The sequence below is a fragment of the Abramis brama genome, assembly GCF_963993115.1.
Source record: "Abramis brama genome assembly, chromosome: 24".
Classification (NCBI taxonomy): domain Eukaryota; kingdom Metazoa; phylum Chordata; class Actinopteri; order Cypriniformes; family Leuciscidae; genus Abramis; species Abramis brama.
In genome coordinates, this window is record NC_139986.1 from 28,976,879 (window position 1) to 28,992,098 (window position 15,220).

General features: G+C 38.4%; 1 protein-coding gene across 2 annotated transcripts in view; it reads left to right on the top strand.

Annotated features, from left to right (window-relative positions):
• LOC311075863 (myosin-7-like) overlaps positions 1-15,220 on the top strand; it is a gene marked incomplete at its 5' end in the record, with an annotated part of 135,647 nt that overhangs the window by 96,949 nt on the left and 23,478 nt on the right. Inside the window, 39 exons of one of the 2 annotated variants that reach the window (XM_084103516.1) lie at positions 127-155; positions 230-262; positions 477-686; positions 766-909; positions 989-1,145; positions 1,227-1,254; positions 1,356-1,464; positions 1,849-1,941; positions 2,041-2,104; positions 2,194-2,292; positions 2,376-2,479; positions 2,893-3,031; positions 3,127-3,245; positions 3,395-3,544; positions 3,644-3,814; positions 3,901-4,210; positions 4,275-4,354; positions 4,434-4,639; positions 7,990-8,113; positions 8,196-8,332; positions 8,419-8,674; positions 8,763-9,005; positions 9,087-9,263; positions 9,356-9,501; positions 9,967-10,057; positions 10,134-10,523; positions 10,612-10,738; positions 10,825-10,943; positions 11,052-11,248; positions 11,332-11,515; positions 11,635-11,800; positions 11,881-12,005; positions 12,195-12,503; positions 12,596-12,799; positions 12,896-13,192; positions 13,287-13,391; positions 13,491-13,586; positions 13,683-13,820; positions 14,114-14,211. In XM_084103516.1, the coding sequence (XP_083959642.1) occupies positions 489-686; positions 766-909; positions 989-1,145; positions 1,227-1,254; positions 1,356-1,464; positions 1,849-1,941; positions 2,041-2,104; positions 2,194-2,292; positions 2,376-2,479; positions 2,893-3,031; positions 3,127-3,245; positions 3,395-3,544; positions 3,644-3,814; positions 3,901-4,210; positions 4,275-4,354; positions 4,434-4,639; positions 7,990-8,113; positions 8,196-8,332; positions 8,419-8,674; positions 8,763-9,005; positions 9,087-9,263; positions 9,356-9,501; positions 9,967-10,057; positions 10,134-10,523; positions 10,612-10,738; positions 10,825-10,943; positions 11,052-11,248; positions 11,332-11,515; positions 11,635-11,800; positions 11,881-12,005; positions 12,195-12,503; positions 12,596-12,799; positions 12,896-13,192; positions 13,287-13,391; positions 13,491-13,586; positions 13,683-13,820; positions 14,114-14,134 (5,823 nt within the window). In that variant the 3' untranslated portion in view covers positions 14,135-14,211. Of the gene's footprint in view, positions 156-225; positions 263-476; positions 687-765; positions 910-988; positions 1,146-1,226; positions 1,255-1,355; positions 1,465-1,848; positions 1,942-2,040; positions 2,105-2,193; positions 2,293-2,375; positions 2,480-2,892; positions 3,032-3,126; positions 3,246-3,394; positions 3,545-3,643; positions 3,815-3,900; positions 4,211-4,274; positions 4,355-4,433; positions 4,640-7,989; positions 8,114-8,195; positions 8,333-8,418; positions 8,675-8,762; positions 9,006-9,086; positions 9,264-9,355; positions 9,502-9,966; positions 10,058-10,133; positions 10,524-10,611; positions 10,739-10,824; positions 10,944-11,051; positions 11,249-11,331; positions 11,516-11,634; positions 11,801-11,880; positions 12,006-12,194; positions 12,504-12,595; positions 12,800-12,895; positions 13,193-13,286; positions 13,392-13,490; positions 13,587-13,682; positions 13,821-14,113; positions 14,212-15,220 lie in introns of those variants that run through there. The other variant, XM_084103518.1, reaches the window with a different exon arrangement.

Sequence of the window (15,220 nt, forward strand, 5' to 3'; positions counted from 1 at the left end):
CTCACACAAAGATTTTTTCAGGCACCCAAAAAGAGCTACACGCACAAGTGAGCCGGACCATATACAGATGGTCAACGTCACACTCATTGTGCCTCTATATAAAGAGATAAGTTACAGCACAATATTGCAAGCTCACATCATTGTGACATCTAAAGGTAAGAGCACACATAATTTAGATTAAATTGTTCATGAGGACTTCTCATTAATTATGTTTCTTTTTTATTGAAAGGACTTAGACTTTCTTGGGTTTGGATTTCATCTGGTAAGGCATGCTTTTATAAAGGTCAACACAATATGTATATAGTATATTGTATGTTATAGTATATGTATGTTTTATGCAAAATTTTCTTTTTGAATGCAATAATTTCTGTTGAAAGACCAATAAACAAAAATATTGTATATTTATAAATAATTAAATTTTATTTAATTGTAAACAAGTTTTACAAGTTCTAAGAATTTTGTCATCTATGCCTCAGTCTGATTGAAAGATGGTGGATGTGATGTCAGAGTTCGGGGCAGCTGCCCCGTTCTTACGAAAGTCAGACAAGGAGCGTCTGGAGGCCCAAACTCGCCCCTTCGACATGAAGAAAGAATGCTTTGTGCCCGACCCTGAGGTTGAGTACGTCAAGGCCTCCGTCACCAGTAGAGACGGTGGCAAAGTCACTGTTGACACTGAATTCGGGAAGGTAAGATCTAATCTCTGCATTGTTGTAGATTGTAGACAGAAGTAGAGAGTGACTGTCAAAACATTTTTGTTATCCACAGACAGTAACTGTGAAGGAGATTGATGTTCACCCCCAGAACCCACCAAAGTTTGATAAAATTGAGGACATGGTGATGTTCACCTTCCTGCACGAGCCCGCTGTGCTGTTTAACCTCAAAGAGCGTTACGCAGCCTGGATGATCTACGTGAGTCGAGTCTTAAAACACTCACACATTCTCTTTATCTTTCATGAGCAAATCTAAACCTTCTGTGAATATTTTACAGACCTACTCTGGGCTCTTCTGTGTCACTGTGAACCCCTACAAGTTTTTGCCAGTGTACAACCAGGACGTCGTCAATGCCTATAGAGGAAAGAAACGAAATGAGGCCCCTCCACACATCTTCTCCATCTCAGACAATGCCTACCAGTACATGCTGTCAGGTGATGATCTGACTTGTAATTTTTTGTTGATTTCTAATGCAATTTCAAATGCTAAGTTTCTTATGTTTTATTTTCTCACAGACAGAGAAAACCAGTCTGTCCTGATCACGTATGTAATACATTTTATGATGTACCAAAGTACTCCTCCTTTTACCAATATTTTCTATGCTGCATTTTATCAGCCATTTAAATAATTGTTTTTATTTTAAGTGGAGAATCCGGTGCTGGAAAGACTGTGAACACTAAAAAAGTAATCCAGTACTTTGCAAGCATTGCAGCAGCATCGACTGGCAAGAAGGATCCATCAATGGAGAAAAAGGTGCTTCACTTCCAAAAAATTGGTTATTATGGATGAATGAACATACCTTCCATATAATATAGCATACAAAAAATAATTACTAAATTAATGGTCTTCATTTATTAGATACTAAAGCCACAAATTGTCATAATTTGATACTCCCTTACTTGCCATATTGCAATGCATTAACACGTGAACAAAAACATTTTTGTTTTCCCAATTAGTTTTCTACAGTGACTTTTCTCTATGGATTATTATTATTATTATGGATTATTATTATTTCTCTATGGATTATTATTATTATTATTACAAGACTACATAACGTCTGAAAATATGCATGGCTGTTAACTGAAAAGAAGGTGCATCAAACGTTTTTCAAACCTATTGTTAAAATATGATTCTCAGGGTACTCTGGAGGATCAAATCATCCAGTGTAATCCTGCTCTCGAGGCTTTCGGTAACGCCAAGACCATCAGAAATGACAACTCCTCCAGATTTGTAAGTGGGGTTTACACTGGTGTTATTATTCTATATTGGTTTCCATGATATATTATATGAGCATGTTATGTATTATATCATATATTGTTTTATTTACAGGGTAAATTTATTCGTATCCATTTTGGCCACAGTGGAAAGTTAGCTTCTGCTGACATTGAGACTTGTAAGTACTGCCCAACATCATTCCAACAAATAACAAATTGATTAAATGTGTAACTGTTTTGATATTCATCTATTTATCAATTCATTTAGATCTGCTGGAGAAGTCTCGTGTCACTTTTCAGCTCAAGGCTGAGAGAGACTACCACATCTTCTATCAGATTCTGTCTCAGAGAAGACCAGAACTGTTGGGTAAAATTACCCATCATATCTATTAACATTGCCATCTCTAATTAGAAGAGTCTTTTCTGATCTATGTTCCCATTTCTCCTTAGAAATGCTGCTCATCACCAACAACCCCTATGACTACGCTTTCATCTCCCAAGGAGAAACAACAGTGGCATCTATTGATGACGGTGACGAGCTGGTAGCCACTGATGTGGGTGTTTGTTAAAACATAGGCCGCTTACAATACAAGAACAACACTTTTGACAACCCGTATGACTGCGTTTCTGCTGTGGAACACCAATTGATAATGTCTTGACTAGTTTCCATACAATAAAAGCATATAATGATCAGGGGCTGTCAATAAGTATAAAAAAGCATCATCAAAGATCCACACAACTTGTTTTTCTGAAGCCATGTGATTGTGTGAGGAAAATTACCTTTCTTTTTCATTTTGTCTTCCATAGAAGAAATTAAGTCATACAGGTAGAGAATGACTTGAAAGAGAATAACTGATTCTCTTGGCCAGTCTATTCTTTAAAAATTAAAACTTCTAATGTACTTGCCAAAAAGAAGAACATGAAACATTTGCCATAAAATTTTACATGCTCTGTACATTTTCTGTAGGAAGCGTTCGATGTGTTGGGCTTCACCCAAGAAGAGCAGAACAGCATCTACAAGCTGACTGGTTCCGTCATGCACTTTGGCAACATGAAGTTCAAACAGAAGCAAAGAGAAGAACAGGCCGAGGCTGATGGGACTGAGGGTCAGTATAACTTGGAATCTCAGCTTCATAAAGGAAAAAAGTCTAAGACATGTTGTATATAGACTCATAGCTCTGTATTCTTATTTAACATGTAGATGCTGACAAAATATCATATCTAATGGGCCTAAATTCAGCTGACTTGATCAAGGGTTTGTGTCACCCAAGAGTCAAAGTAGGAAATGAGTGGGTCACCAAGGGACAGAGTGTCCAGCAGGTAATGAATGAAAATAATAATCTAAGGAGTTTTCAGCATCATAGGTTCACTTTCGAAAGACATACAAACAAAATATTTAATTATCTGAAAAATCGCTTTCTAGTTTGCAATGTGTCAAATTCTGCAAAATCCAATAATTTCTTTATTAGGTGTACTACTCTATTGGTGCTCTGGCAAAGTCAGTGTACGAGAAGATGTTCCTCTGGATGGTTGTGAGAATCAACCAATCCCTGGCCACCAAACAGCCTCGCCAGTACTTCATTGGTGTGCTGGACATTGCTGGATTTGAGATCTTTGATGTAAGCTGAAATCAACTGATTACTTATATTCAAGAACAAATTTAACAAGAAGTGCAACCTGTTTGACCATTGTGATTATACAATATATTCCACCTGCAGTCCAACACCTTTGAGCAGCTGTGCATCAACTTCACTAATGAGAAGTTGCAGCAGTTCTTCAACCACCACATGTTTGTGCTGGAGCAAGAGGAATACAAGAAGGAGGGCATTGAGTGGGTGTTTATTGACTTCGGCATGGACTTGGCAGCATGTATTGAGCTTATTGAAAAGGTGGGTGAATACTATGTTGATAATTATACTGTGAGGGTAAAAATCATATTTTTAAGTCTTAACTCTTGTTAACTTTGTCATTGTAGCCCATGGGTATCATGTCCATCCTTGAAGAGGAGTGCATGTTCCCCAAAGCCAGTGATGCAACATTTAAAGCTAAGCTTTATGACAACCATATGGGGAAAAATCCAAACTTCCAGAAGCCTAGGATAATCAAAGGTAGACCAGAGGCCCATTTTGGCCTCGTTCACTATGCTGGCACTGTGGACTACAACATTTCAAACTGGCTGGTGAAGAACAAGGACCCTCTCAATGAGACGGTTGTAGGATTTTTCCAGAAGTCAACTCTTAAGTTGTTGCCTGTTCTATTTGCTAATTTCGCTACTGATGACTCAGGTAAGCACACACTGACATATAAGCACTATTTTTACTGTTTAATAATACAAAAAATATTTCACAGCTGCGGATTCTGGAGGAAAGGCTGCCAAAGGTAGCAAAAAGAAGGGTTCTTCCTTCCAGACAGTGTCAGCCCTTCATAGGGTAAGGAATATTATAACACTATATTGTCTCAAAAGGTTTTATTGCATATTAATCTAAATCCTCTGTGATCTACCAACAGGAGAACTTGAACAAGCTGATGACCAACTTGAGGTCAACTCACCCTCACTTTGTGCGCTGCCTCATCCCCAATGAGAGCAAGACTCCTGGGGCGATGGAGAATCCTCTGGTCATGCACCAGCTGCGCTGTAACGGTGTGCTGGAGGGCATCAGGATCTGCAGAAAGGGATTCCCCAACAGGATCCTGTATGGAGATTTCAAACAACGGTTAGTATGAAGGCAAGGCAAGACAAGGCAAGGCAAGTTTATTTATATAGGACATTTCATACACAATGGTAATTCAAAGTGCTTTACATAGAAAAGGAATTAAAATAATCTTCCTAAATGGAAGAGTCAGAGATCTTCGGTTCGCTAGACACACTAATAGCAACTCCCTGCTTCCTAGTGACCCTCCTACCCATCAATAGGGTGGAGTATTCTAACACATTCTGCCTCTGATGGTGTATCTCCGACCCCTTAATGGACTGGAGTTATCACCAACCGTCTGATTTCGGTAATACACCAGCCTGCATCCAAGAACCTGGTGTCCCAATTTTCTTAATACTTCAAACCAGACAGCCCTAACCAAAAATAAAAATCTTAACCAAAAATAAAAACAAGGATAATTAAAAGTTTACAGTTATAAAAAAGAATTATAAGAATAAAAAGATGATAAATAGATAACATAAAATACAATCAGTTGGACGTACATGTACAGTGGCACAGTGCTCATTAGGGGTGCGGCAAAATATCGATATGGCGATATCTCGCAATATTTTCTCCCGCGATCGATTCTCGATGCGCTCTTGCCAAGTATCGATATTAAAAGCCGTTAGGGCGGGTGTACACGGTGCGAGTTCGGACACTCGGGAGGTCGTGAGATCAGTTTAACTGATAATCGCGTCAAAGCAGCTGGTACAAGGCACGACTGTCCTGCATGAATTTTATCCCGAGCCGGCAGCAATCACGTGGGCTTTCGCGCTAAACCATCATGTTGCGAATGGCAGAGAGAGAGAGAGAGAGAGAGAAAAGTGTGTGTGTGTGTGTGTGTATGTGTGTGTGTGACAGTGACAGTGTATGCGCACGCTGTATGGTTGCTGCCACTGAGGTATAGCCCCATCGACGTGGTTGTGTATGATTTGGCAATAGGGGACAGCTGGTGAAAAAACATGTTTAAAAATTATCGGGAGGTCGGGAGGTGCTTGTAACGTGCTCGGCTCGGCTTGTAATTCCTCTCACACGCTACGAGCCGCGACCATGCGAGCATCACCAATTCCACTCGATTTCTCCCGAGTGAAAAAAATCATCTGCAGCAAAACGAAAATAGTGTCTGTGACTGTTTTGTTGCAACTGATAAGACACAAGTTGTTTTTGTTATTGTGTTTCATCCAAAAACGAAATGGAGATTCATTTTCCTAATTAAAAAAAAATATATTTTTTTTCTTAAAACATGATATATTGTGAGTTATTACTGATAATATATCGATTATCGCAGTATCGCCATATCGTGATATTATCGGTATCGTGAACAATGTATCGCGTATCGTATCGTATCGTGAAGTACCCAGTGATTCCCAGCCCTAGTGCCCATTCAGTAAATGCAGAGCTAAACAGATGTGTTTTGAGTCCAGATTTGAATGTGACTACTGTTGGAACACATCTGATCTCTTCTGGAAGCTGGTATGAAACAAAATGGCTTTAACCCTCTGGGGACCACAAACGTGCCCGCGCGTTTTGCTCGTTTTTTTTTTTTAGCAATGAAAATAAACACTAAATGCTCTGTTAATTTTGATCTTTCATTTTCGTGTAATACATCAATCGATCCTGTTCAGTTTCTATTTTTTTTCTGTATACTCACAATAAAAATAAAGTGTTTTGCTTTTTGACAAATAAAGAAAAATTAACATGATGCGATTTCTGCCTTCTCTCTGTCAGTAAACTCCCATTTGAAACGCGTTCGAAAATGATCTATAACTCCGCGAAAATTCAGTCAAACAGGCAAACAGACCCACGGGCATAAAGCTTGAGATCGCATCTTTTAAATGAAGTCATTTATATAAAAAACAAATATTCTCAGCTTCTGTAATCTGTATAAAAAGAGAGCGACTCCTGTCGAGCTCATTAGGAGCTCATTCACAGTAATGTGACCACTCCCCGGAGAGCGCGTGCTATTCAAACGCAAATTCTGAGAACTATTTCAGAGCTGTGAAACGCCCACATCAGCTGTAAACAAAGCGCGTCGCGACTCCTCGCGAGTGAGACATTATAGCCTACCTTATGGAGAAAATATTCCTCAGAACAGTGCTGATGAGGAGCAATATCTCCTGAAATGAGGAGCAGATTCCGCTGAGGAGTGAGGTAGGCTGTTTTCTTTTCTCACGTGTGGAATAACGTTATGGAATAACGTTAGTGTAGGCCTATGTAAACCGCAAAAAGATGAATCGCATTTCTATAATATGACTCGCCTTTCTGTGAGATGAATGAAGGGGACATATTTGTAAAGACTGTTTAGCCTAAATATGAATCGCGCGTCTGTGTGTGAAAGAATAAACTGCTTTGCTATAGCCTACTGAGATGAGTAAAAATCGACTGGAATATGTTGAAATAAAATGTATTTGTATAAGCAACGTATTAAACTGCAAAAAAAATACTATTTTTGTCAAAAATAAATTCATAGACTAAGATGTTAGATGTTCCAATGTTGGCTATATTCAAACTAATGAATACATATGATAAAATGTAGGCCTATAATCTTTTTTTTTTTTTTTTTTACAAAGAAAGAGTACACTTGAAATATTGTTGAAATTGTAATTATTGTTGTAATTGTAACATTTTGAATAAAATAGCAAAACATATTTACAAGAGAGATGTAAGCGAAATCTTAAATGGTCAATATAAGTCTTCTTCTAAATACATCTTTTGTCCTTGCATTGTGGCTCAGTCAGTTTCACACCTGAGTGAATGGCTCATTATGCAGAGTGGGTGGGACATTCATAATCTAAGGTGTAAACTACTCCTCCCCCTCGCATATTGGCTTTCCAAGCAAAACCTGTTTTACACCATTTAAATCAATGTATTTTTTTTTGTGAACGATAAAGCAAGACTATTTTTACATCATTTTGAAGCTAGAACTCAAAGGGACAACATCAATTAGTCAAAAGTCTTGTGGACACATATTTAATATGTGTTTTGTGGTCTTAATTCAGCAACTTTCATTTTAATTTTTTTCAATAACCACGCATAAACATTATTCTCTTAAAAATACAAACATATACATACACGTTGCTCGCATATTATGGTAGCCCTGTTTGTGCTATATAGAGTGAATTTACACCTTTGCCATTAACATGTTTATAAATAACTGAAAAAAGCACAAATGTCAAGGCATGTCAGAACATCTCAAGGACCCCAAAAACAGCTTGGTCCCCAGAGGGTTAATGCCTTACAAAATAACAATATGTATACATTTTATTGCATACAAGTTATTGCAAGTTTCAACACTCTGTTTGCACAATTAAGTATTTGCTAAAAATAAATACATATAAAACAATAGTTAATGTGTGTTGTTTTTTGTGTAGATACCGTATCCTAAATCCTGCTGCTATCCCTGAGGGACAGTTCATTGATAACAAGAAGGGTGCAGAAAAACTTCTGGGCTCTCTGGACATCGATCACGAACAGTACAAGTTAGGACATACTAAGGTATTTTTATATTAACATTAACTTTTTCCAAAGCCACTTTTCCACTGTCATCATTTTTGACCCAAAATTCTTTATTTTTCAGGTCTTTTTTAAGGCTGGTCTTCTGGGTGGTCTTGAAGAGATGAGAGATGACCGTCTTGCACTTATTATAACTGGAATTCAGTCCATGTCTCGTGGTTTTCTATCAAGAGATGAGTTCCAGAAAATTGTGGCAAGAAGGTTAGATTTTAGCTCTTCAATCTTTAACAAATTCTCCAAGTTACATTTAAAATGCAAGACTGAACATTCTGATTTAATATCTACAGGGATGCTCTGTTGGTGATCCAGTGGAACGTACGTGCTTTCATGGGTGTCAAGAATTGGCCCTGGATGAAGCTCTACTTCAAGATCAAGCCTCTGCTGAAAAGTGCAGAGTCCGAGAAAGAAATGGCCAACATGAAGGAGGAATTCACCAAGTTGAAAGAGGCTTATGCCAAATCTGAAGCCCGCAGAAAGGAGCTTGAGGAAAAGATGGTTTCTCTTCTCCAAGAAAAGAATGACCTGCAGCTTTTATCACAGTCTGTAAGTTCACATGGGACTACAACTCTGCACTTTTCACATTCCAAACAAGTAAAAAAACAAAACAAGTTTTACATTTTTTTGTTCATAGGAGCAAGATAATCTTGCAGATGCTGAGGAGAGATGTGAGGGTCTGATCAAGAGCAAGATCCAGCTTGAGGCCAAAGTCAAAGAAATGACTGAGAGACTGGAGGATGAAGATGAAATGAATGCTGAGCTGACTGCAAAGAAACGAAAGCTGGAGGATGAATGCTCTGAACTCAAGAAGGACATTGATGATCTTGAGCTCACTCTGGCCAAAGTGGAGAAAGAGAAACATGCCACTGAGAACAAGGTCAGTTTTCAACACTAAACCTGTTATTGATGCTAGAATGGTGTGTTAAGAGTCTGTTGATACAATGACACCTTTCTACAGGTTAAAAACCTGACAGAAGAGATGGCAGCTTTGGATGAGATCATCGCTAAGCTGACCAAGGAGAAGAAAGCTCTTCAGGAGGCCCATCAGCAAACGCTGGATGACCTCCAGAGTGAGGAAGACAAAGTCAATACACTCACCAAAGCCAAAACCAAACTGGAGCAACAAGTGGATGATGTAAGAGTCATAAAAAATAACACTAGAATTAAAATGAGAAGCTTTCTTTAAAAAATGCAGAACTATTTTTATATTCTTTGGATGAAATTTAGCTTGAAGGTTCTCTGGAACAAGAAAAGAAAATTCGCATGGATCTTGAGAGAGCTAAAAGAAAGCTTGAGGGTGACTTGAAGTTGACTCAAGAGAATGTGATGGATTTGGAAAATGATAAGCAGCAGGCGGAAGAGCGGCTAAAGAAGTAATATATTTTATATTTAAAAAATAAATAAAATTTTAATATTAAAAGATATTTGGTAACACTTTACATTAAGGTTCCATTTGACTTTAGTTAACTACACAATTTAACAAACTAATAATGAAAAATATTTCTAAGCATTTATTAATCTTAGTTTATGTAAATTTAAACATGTAGTAACATTATTAAAATAAATGTTTATATTGTTATTACTGTTAATTCTATTAAATGGGCCTGAGCTAATAACAAACCAACAATGACAAGTTTATTTTTTATTAAGAATTATTATAATAATTATTGTTAACAAAGTTTAATAAATACTGTAACAAATGTATTGTTCATTGTTAGTTAATGTTGTTCAATTCATTATCTAACGTTAACTAATGGAATCCTATTGTAAAGTGTTACCTGATATTTTAATTCGATTATGCATGTAATCATTCATGTGTCATCCTGTTTACTTGGCAGAAAAGACTTTGAAATAAGCCAGCTCAATAGCAAGATTGAAGACGGACAAGCTTTGGAGTCCCAACTCCAGAAAAAACTGAAAGAGTTGCAGGTAAACTTTATATGTCTTAATAAGATAGATTAGTTAGGAATTTTAATCTTAATTTTGAATTTATGCACATTACCAGGCCCGAATTGAAGAGCTTGAGGAAGAGCTAGAGGCTGAGAGAGCTGCTCGTGCTAAAGTTGAGAAACAGAGAGCTGATCTGTCCAGAGAACTGGAGGACATTAGTGAGAGGTTGGAGGAGGCTGGTGGAGCCACTGCTGCCCAGATTGAGATGAACAAGAAACGTGAAGCTGAGTTCCAGAAACTACGCAGAGACCTTGAAGAGTCCACTCTGCAACATGAGTCCACTGCTGCTTCACTGAGGAAGAAACATGCAGACAGTGTGGCTGATCTGGGAGAGCAGATTGACAACCTCCAGAGAGTGAAGCAGAAGCTGGAGAAAGAGAAGAGTGAAATCAGACTGGAACTGGACGATGTGGTCTCCAACATGGAGCAGCTTGCAAAGGCAAAGGTGAGCGAGAGAAATTATGCTTAGAGTCTATAATGTATGTGTTGTCAGTCAAAGAAAGCAATCAACTACGATATAATTTATCCTCAAGGCAAACCTAGAGAAAATGTGCAGAACTCTGGAAGACCAGATGAGTGAGTACAGAACCAAGGCTGAGGAAGGTCAGCGCACTATCAATGATTTCACCATGCAAAAAGCCAAGCTGCAAACTGAGAATGGTAAGAACACAAAATATTGTTACGTTACCAACTGTACCACAATGATAATTGGAAAAAAGTCAATATTATTTGATATTATATTTTAGGTGAACTTGCCAGACAGTTTGAGGAGAAAGACTCCCTGGTGACTCAGTTAACCAGAGGCAAGCAGTCCAACACTCAGCAAATTGAAGACCTCAAGAGACAGCTCGAAGAAGAAATCAAGGTTTTCAAAATCCCCTTCAATGTCTAAAATGTTTGCTAAAGACATACAAATTCACTATTGTAATAAACAACTGGCCGCAAATATTTGTTTCTTTTTGTTTGTCTTCAGGCTAAGAATGCCCTGGCCCATGCAGTTCAGTCTGCTCGTCATGATGCTGATCTGCTGAGGGAGCAATATGAGGAGGAGCAAGAAGCCAAGGCTGAGCTACAGCGTAGTATGTCCAAGGCAAACTCTGAAGTGGCTCAGTGGAGAACCAAGTATGAAACTGATGCCATCCAGAGGACTGAGGAGCTGGAGGAAGCAAAGTAAGAAACAAACAACATTTAAAAGTTTTGTCTTTAGTAATTAGACACTTTTCTAAATTTTCTTCTATAATTGATTATTACAGGAAGAAACTGACTCAGCGTCTGCAAGATGCAGAAGAAGCTGTGGAAGCTGTTAATGCTAAATGCTCCTCTCTGGAGAAGACCAAGCACAGGCTGCAGAATGAGATTGAAGATCTCATGGTGGATGTGGAGAGATCCAATGCTGCTGCTGCTGCTCTGGACAAGAAGCAAAGAAACTTTGATAAAGTAAGGAGAGAAAGTATATTTTGTCATTAGCTGGAAAAATTAGCCATATATTTACAAAACCAAATACCAGCAAACTGCACTGCTCTCATTGACCATTTTGCCTTGTTAAATTTAACCAGGTCCTGGCTGAGTGGAAGCAGAAGTATGAGGAGACCCAAACTGAACTGGAAAGTGCCCAAAAAGAAGCTAGATCTCTGAGCACTGAACTCTTTAAATTGAAAAACTCGTATGAGGAGTCATTGGACCACCTGGAGAGCATGAAGAGGGAGAACAAGAATCTCCAAGGTAAGAGTGGTTTTTACAACTCCAAATCATTACTTTAATTGCTTGTATTTGTGAGCTCACATGTTATTTCTATTGCACAGAGGAAATTTCTGACCTCACTGAGCAACTTGGTGAGAGTGGGAAGAATATTCATGAGCTGGAGAAACTACGAAAACAACTGGAGCAGGAGAAACAAGAGATACAAACTGCTCTTGAAGAGGCTGAGGTAAAAGAACAACCATTTTCCCCAAAGTTCTTATTCATTTGACAACTCTTTGATTTAAATCAAGCTGTTGTTTAAAGCAATTGATCAATCCAGATTATTTTAAGGGAAGTCACTTCCCACCCCACAACACAGGGCTAAACAAAAACTTTAAATCTCAATTATAACAAACACACATTTTACTCTTCATAGGGTTCCCTTGAACATGAGGAAGGCAAGATACTTAGAGCTCAGCTGGAGTTCAATCAGGTCAAAGCTGATATTGAACGTAAGCTGACAGAGAAAGATGAAGAGATGGAGCAGGCCAAGAGGAACCAGCAGAGAATGGTGGATACCCTGCAAAGCTCACTGGAATCAGAGTCTCGTAGCAGGAATGAAGCTCTCAGGCTGAAGAAGAAGATGGAGGGAGACCTCAATGAGATGGAGATTCAGCTCAGTCAGGCTAACAGACAGGCATCAGAAGCCCAGAAGCAACTCAAGGGTCTTCATGGACATCTCAAAGTATGACGAACCTTCAAATCAAGATTCTATGATGCTTAGGTGAAATGCAACATAGTTCTTCAGTCTTATTATTTGTAATTTGTACTTTATAGGATGCCCAACTGCAACTAGATGATGCTCTTCGTGGTAATGATGATCTCAAAGAGAACTTCGCCATTGTGGAGAGACGCAACAATCTGCTGCAGGCTGAACTGGATGAGCTGAGATCCATGGTGGAACAAACTGAGAGAGGAAGGAAACTGGCTGAGCAGGAACTGCTGGATGTCAGTGAGAGAGTTCAGCTCCTGCATTCTCAGGTATGACACATCTGTACTAATACTATGCAAAATAAAGCCTCTTAGTACACAATATAATCAAAAGACTATATGAATGTCAACATTTTCTATGTTCAGAATACCAGCCTGCTGAACCAGAAGAAGAAGCTGGAGGGAGATAATACTCAGCTTCAGACTGAGGTTGAGGAGGCAGTGCAGGAGTGCAGGAATGCTGAGGAAAAAGCCAAGAAGGCCATCACTGATGCTGCCATGATGGCAGAGGAGCTGAAGAAGGAGCAGGACACCAGTGCTCATCTGGAGCGCATGAAGAAGAACATGGAGCAGACCATCAAGGACCTGCAGCACCGTCTGGATGAGGCTGAGCAGATCGCCATGAAGGGAGGCAAGAAGCAGGTCCAGAAACTGGAAGTCAGAGTAAGTTTTTAGAAACAAGTATACAGTGTTTTCTGTAAAAATGCTTATTCTAAGATTTTTAAATTTTATACTAAAATTATTACACATCTGTTAGGTGAGAGAGCTGGAAAGTGAGGTGGAGATGGAACAGAGAAAGGCCAGTGACTCGGTCAAGGGGATTCGTAAATATGAGAGACGCATCAAGGAGCTCACCTTCCAGGTAGGAAAATGTTACCTACTAACGTTGCCTTCATACATAAAGTGCTGTCTTACAGTATTTAAATGTATATTGCATAAACACATTTTTTGCTGTGCATAGACTGAGGAAGACCGAAAGAATCTGGCTCGCCTGCAGGATCTGGTGGACAAACTCCAGCTGAAGGTCAAATCCTACAAGAGATCTGCTGAGGTTGCGGTGAGTATTTTCCCCCACTGGTGCCATCATATGATACGACTTCTGTAGCAATTGCATCTTTTGATTTTCACAAATGCTGTTGTGTGTAATCTTTAGGAAGAACAATCCAATTCCAATCTGGGCAAGTTCCGTAAAATACAGCATGAGCTGGATGAGGCAGAGGAGAGGGCTGATATTGCTGAATCTCAGGTCAACAAGCTGAGAGCCAAGACTCGTGATACAGGATCCAATAAAGTAAGAGTAGGCACTTAAAACAAGAGATTTTGGTCACTCACAAAAAAAAAAAAAAAAAAAAAAAAAAAAACTCAAGTAAATAGTCACAGTAGATCGGCACTTTTTTGTGACTTTAGGATATGAATAGCAAGTAGTTTCAACAACTACACTTGATGAAATGCATTTTGATATTTAACAAGTGTGGCTATTGAAGAAGAAGAAAAAAACATAAATATTGATTAGCAGTGTAGAGTTTAATTTTTTAACTGGATCAGCTTACGTTTAACAATTATTTATTTTTTTCTTCCTAACAGAAGGGGGCTGATGAAGAGTGAAAATATAAGATGGATCTCTCTAAACATTGATTGCTGTGACAATCTCTTCTGTAGTTCTGTAGAATAAACCAAACATGAAAATGAATACCTCATCCTCGTTTGTCTTTTTTTTAACAATGTAGACAATATCCCAACGTGATCCTGAACACAACAGTAAATCAGTTGCCTGAATGTACTCTATGTGCCACAGACTAGTCTAGTGTAAGATCTAATTCAAACTAAACTCTAAGGGGCAGTTTCCCGAACAGAGATTAAGCCTAATCCTAGACTAAAATTGCCCTTTAAACCAGATTAACAGAAATCTGCTTTCTCGGTCAAGGCTTTAAATAGTCCTAGATTTAGTTTAGTCCAGAGTTTAATAAGCTGATTTCCTGGAGGAAGACTAGAGTTACTCCAGGACTAAATCGAGGCTTAAATTAAACCTGCCTACCAGGAGGCAGGTTTAACTTCAGATTAACATTGTGTTTCAAAGAGGACACGTGTATTACTTGTATACACACACACACACACACATACATACACTACCATTCAAAAGTTTGGGGTCAGTAAGATTTTTAATGTTTTTAAAAGAAGTATGTTCTGCTCACCAAGGCTGCATTTATTTGATTAAAAATACAAACAAAAACAGTAATATTGTGAAATATTACTTGTGTTTATATATATATATATATATATTGTGTTTTCTATGTGAATATACAGGGTGGGCCATTTATATGGATACACCGTAATAACATGGGAATGGTTGGTGATATTAAAGTCCTGTTTGTGGCACATTAGTATATATTAGTACACACCACCCATCTTGAGGAGTTTGCCCCCTCACATATACTAATGTGCCACAAACAGGACTTTAATATCACCAACCATTCCCATGTTATTACGGTGTATCCATATAAATGGCCCACCCTGTAGAGTCAAGTGTAATTTATTCCTGTGATCAAAGCTGAATTTTCAGCATCATTACTCCAGTCTTCAGTGTCACATGATCCTTCAGAAATCATTCTAATATGATGATTTGATGCTCAAGAAACATTTATGTTTATTATCAATGTTGAAAACTGTTTTTTACATTTTTTTTTTTTCAAA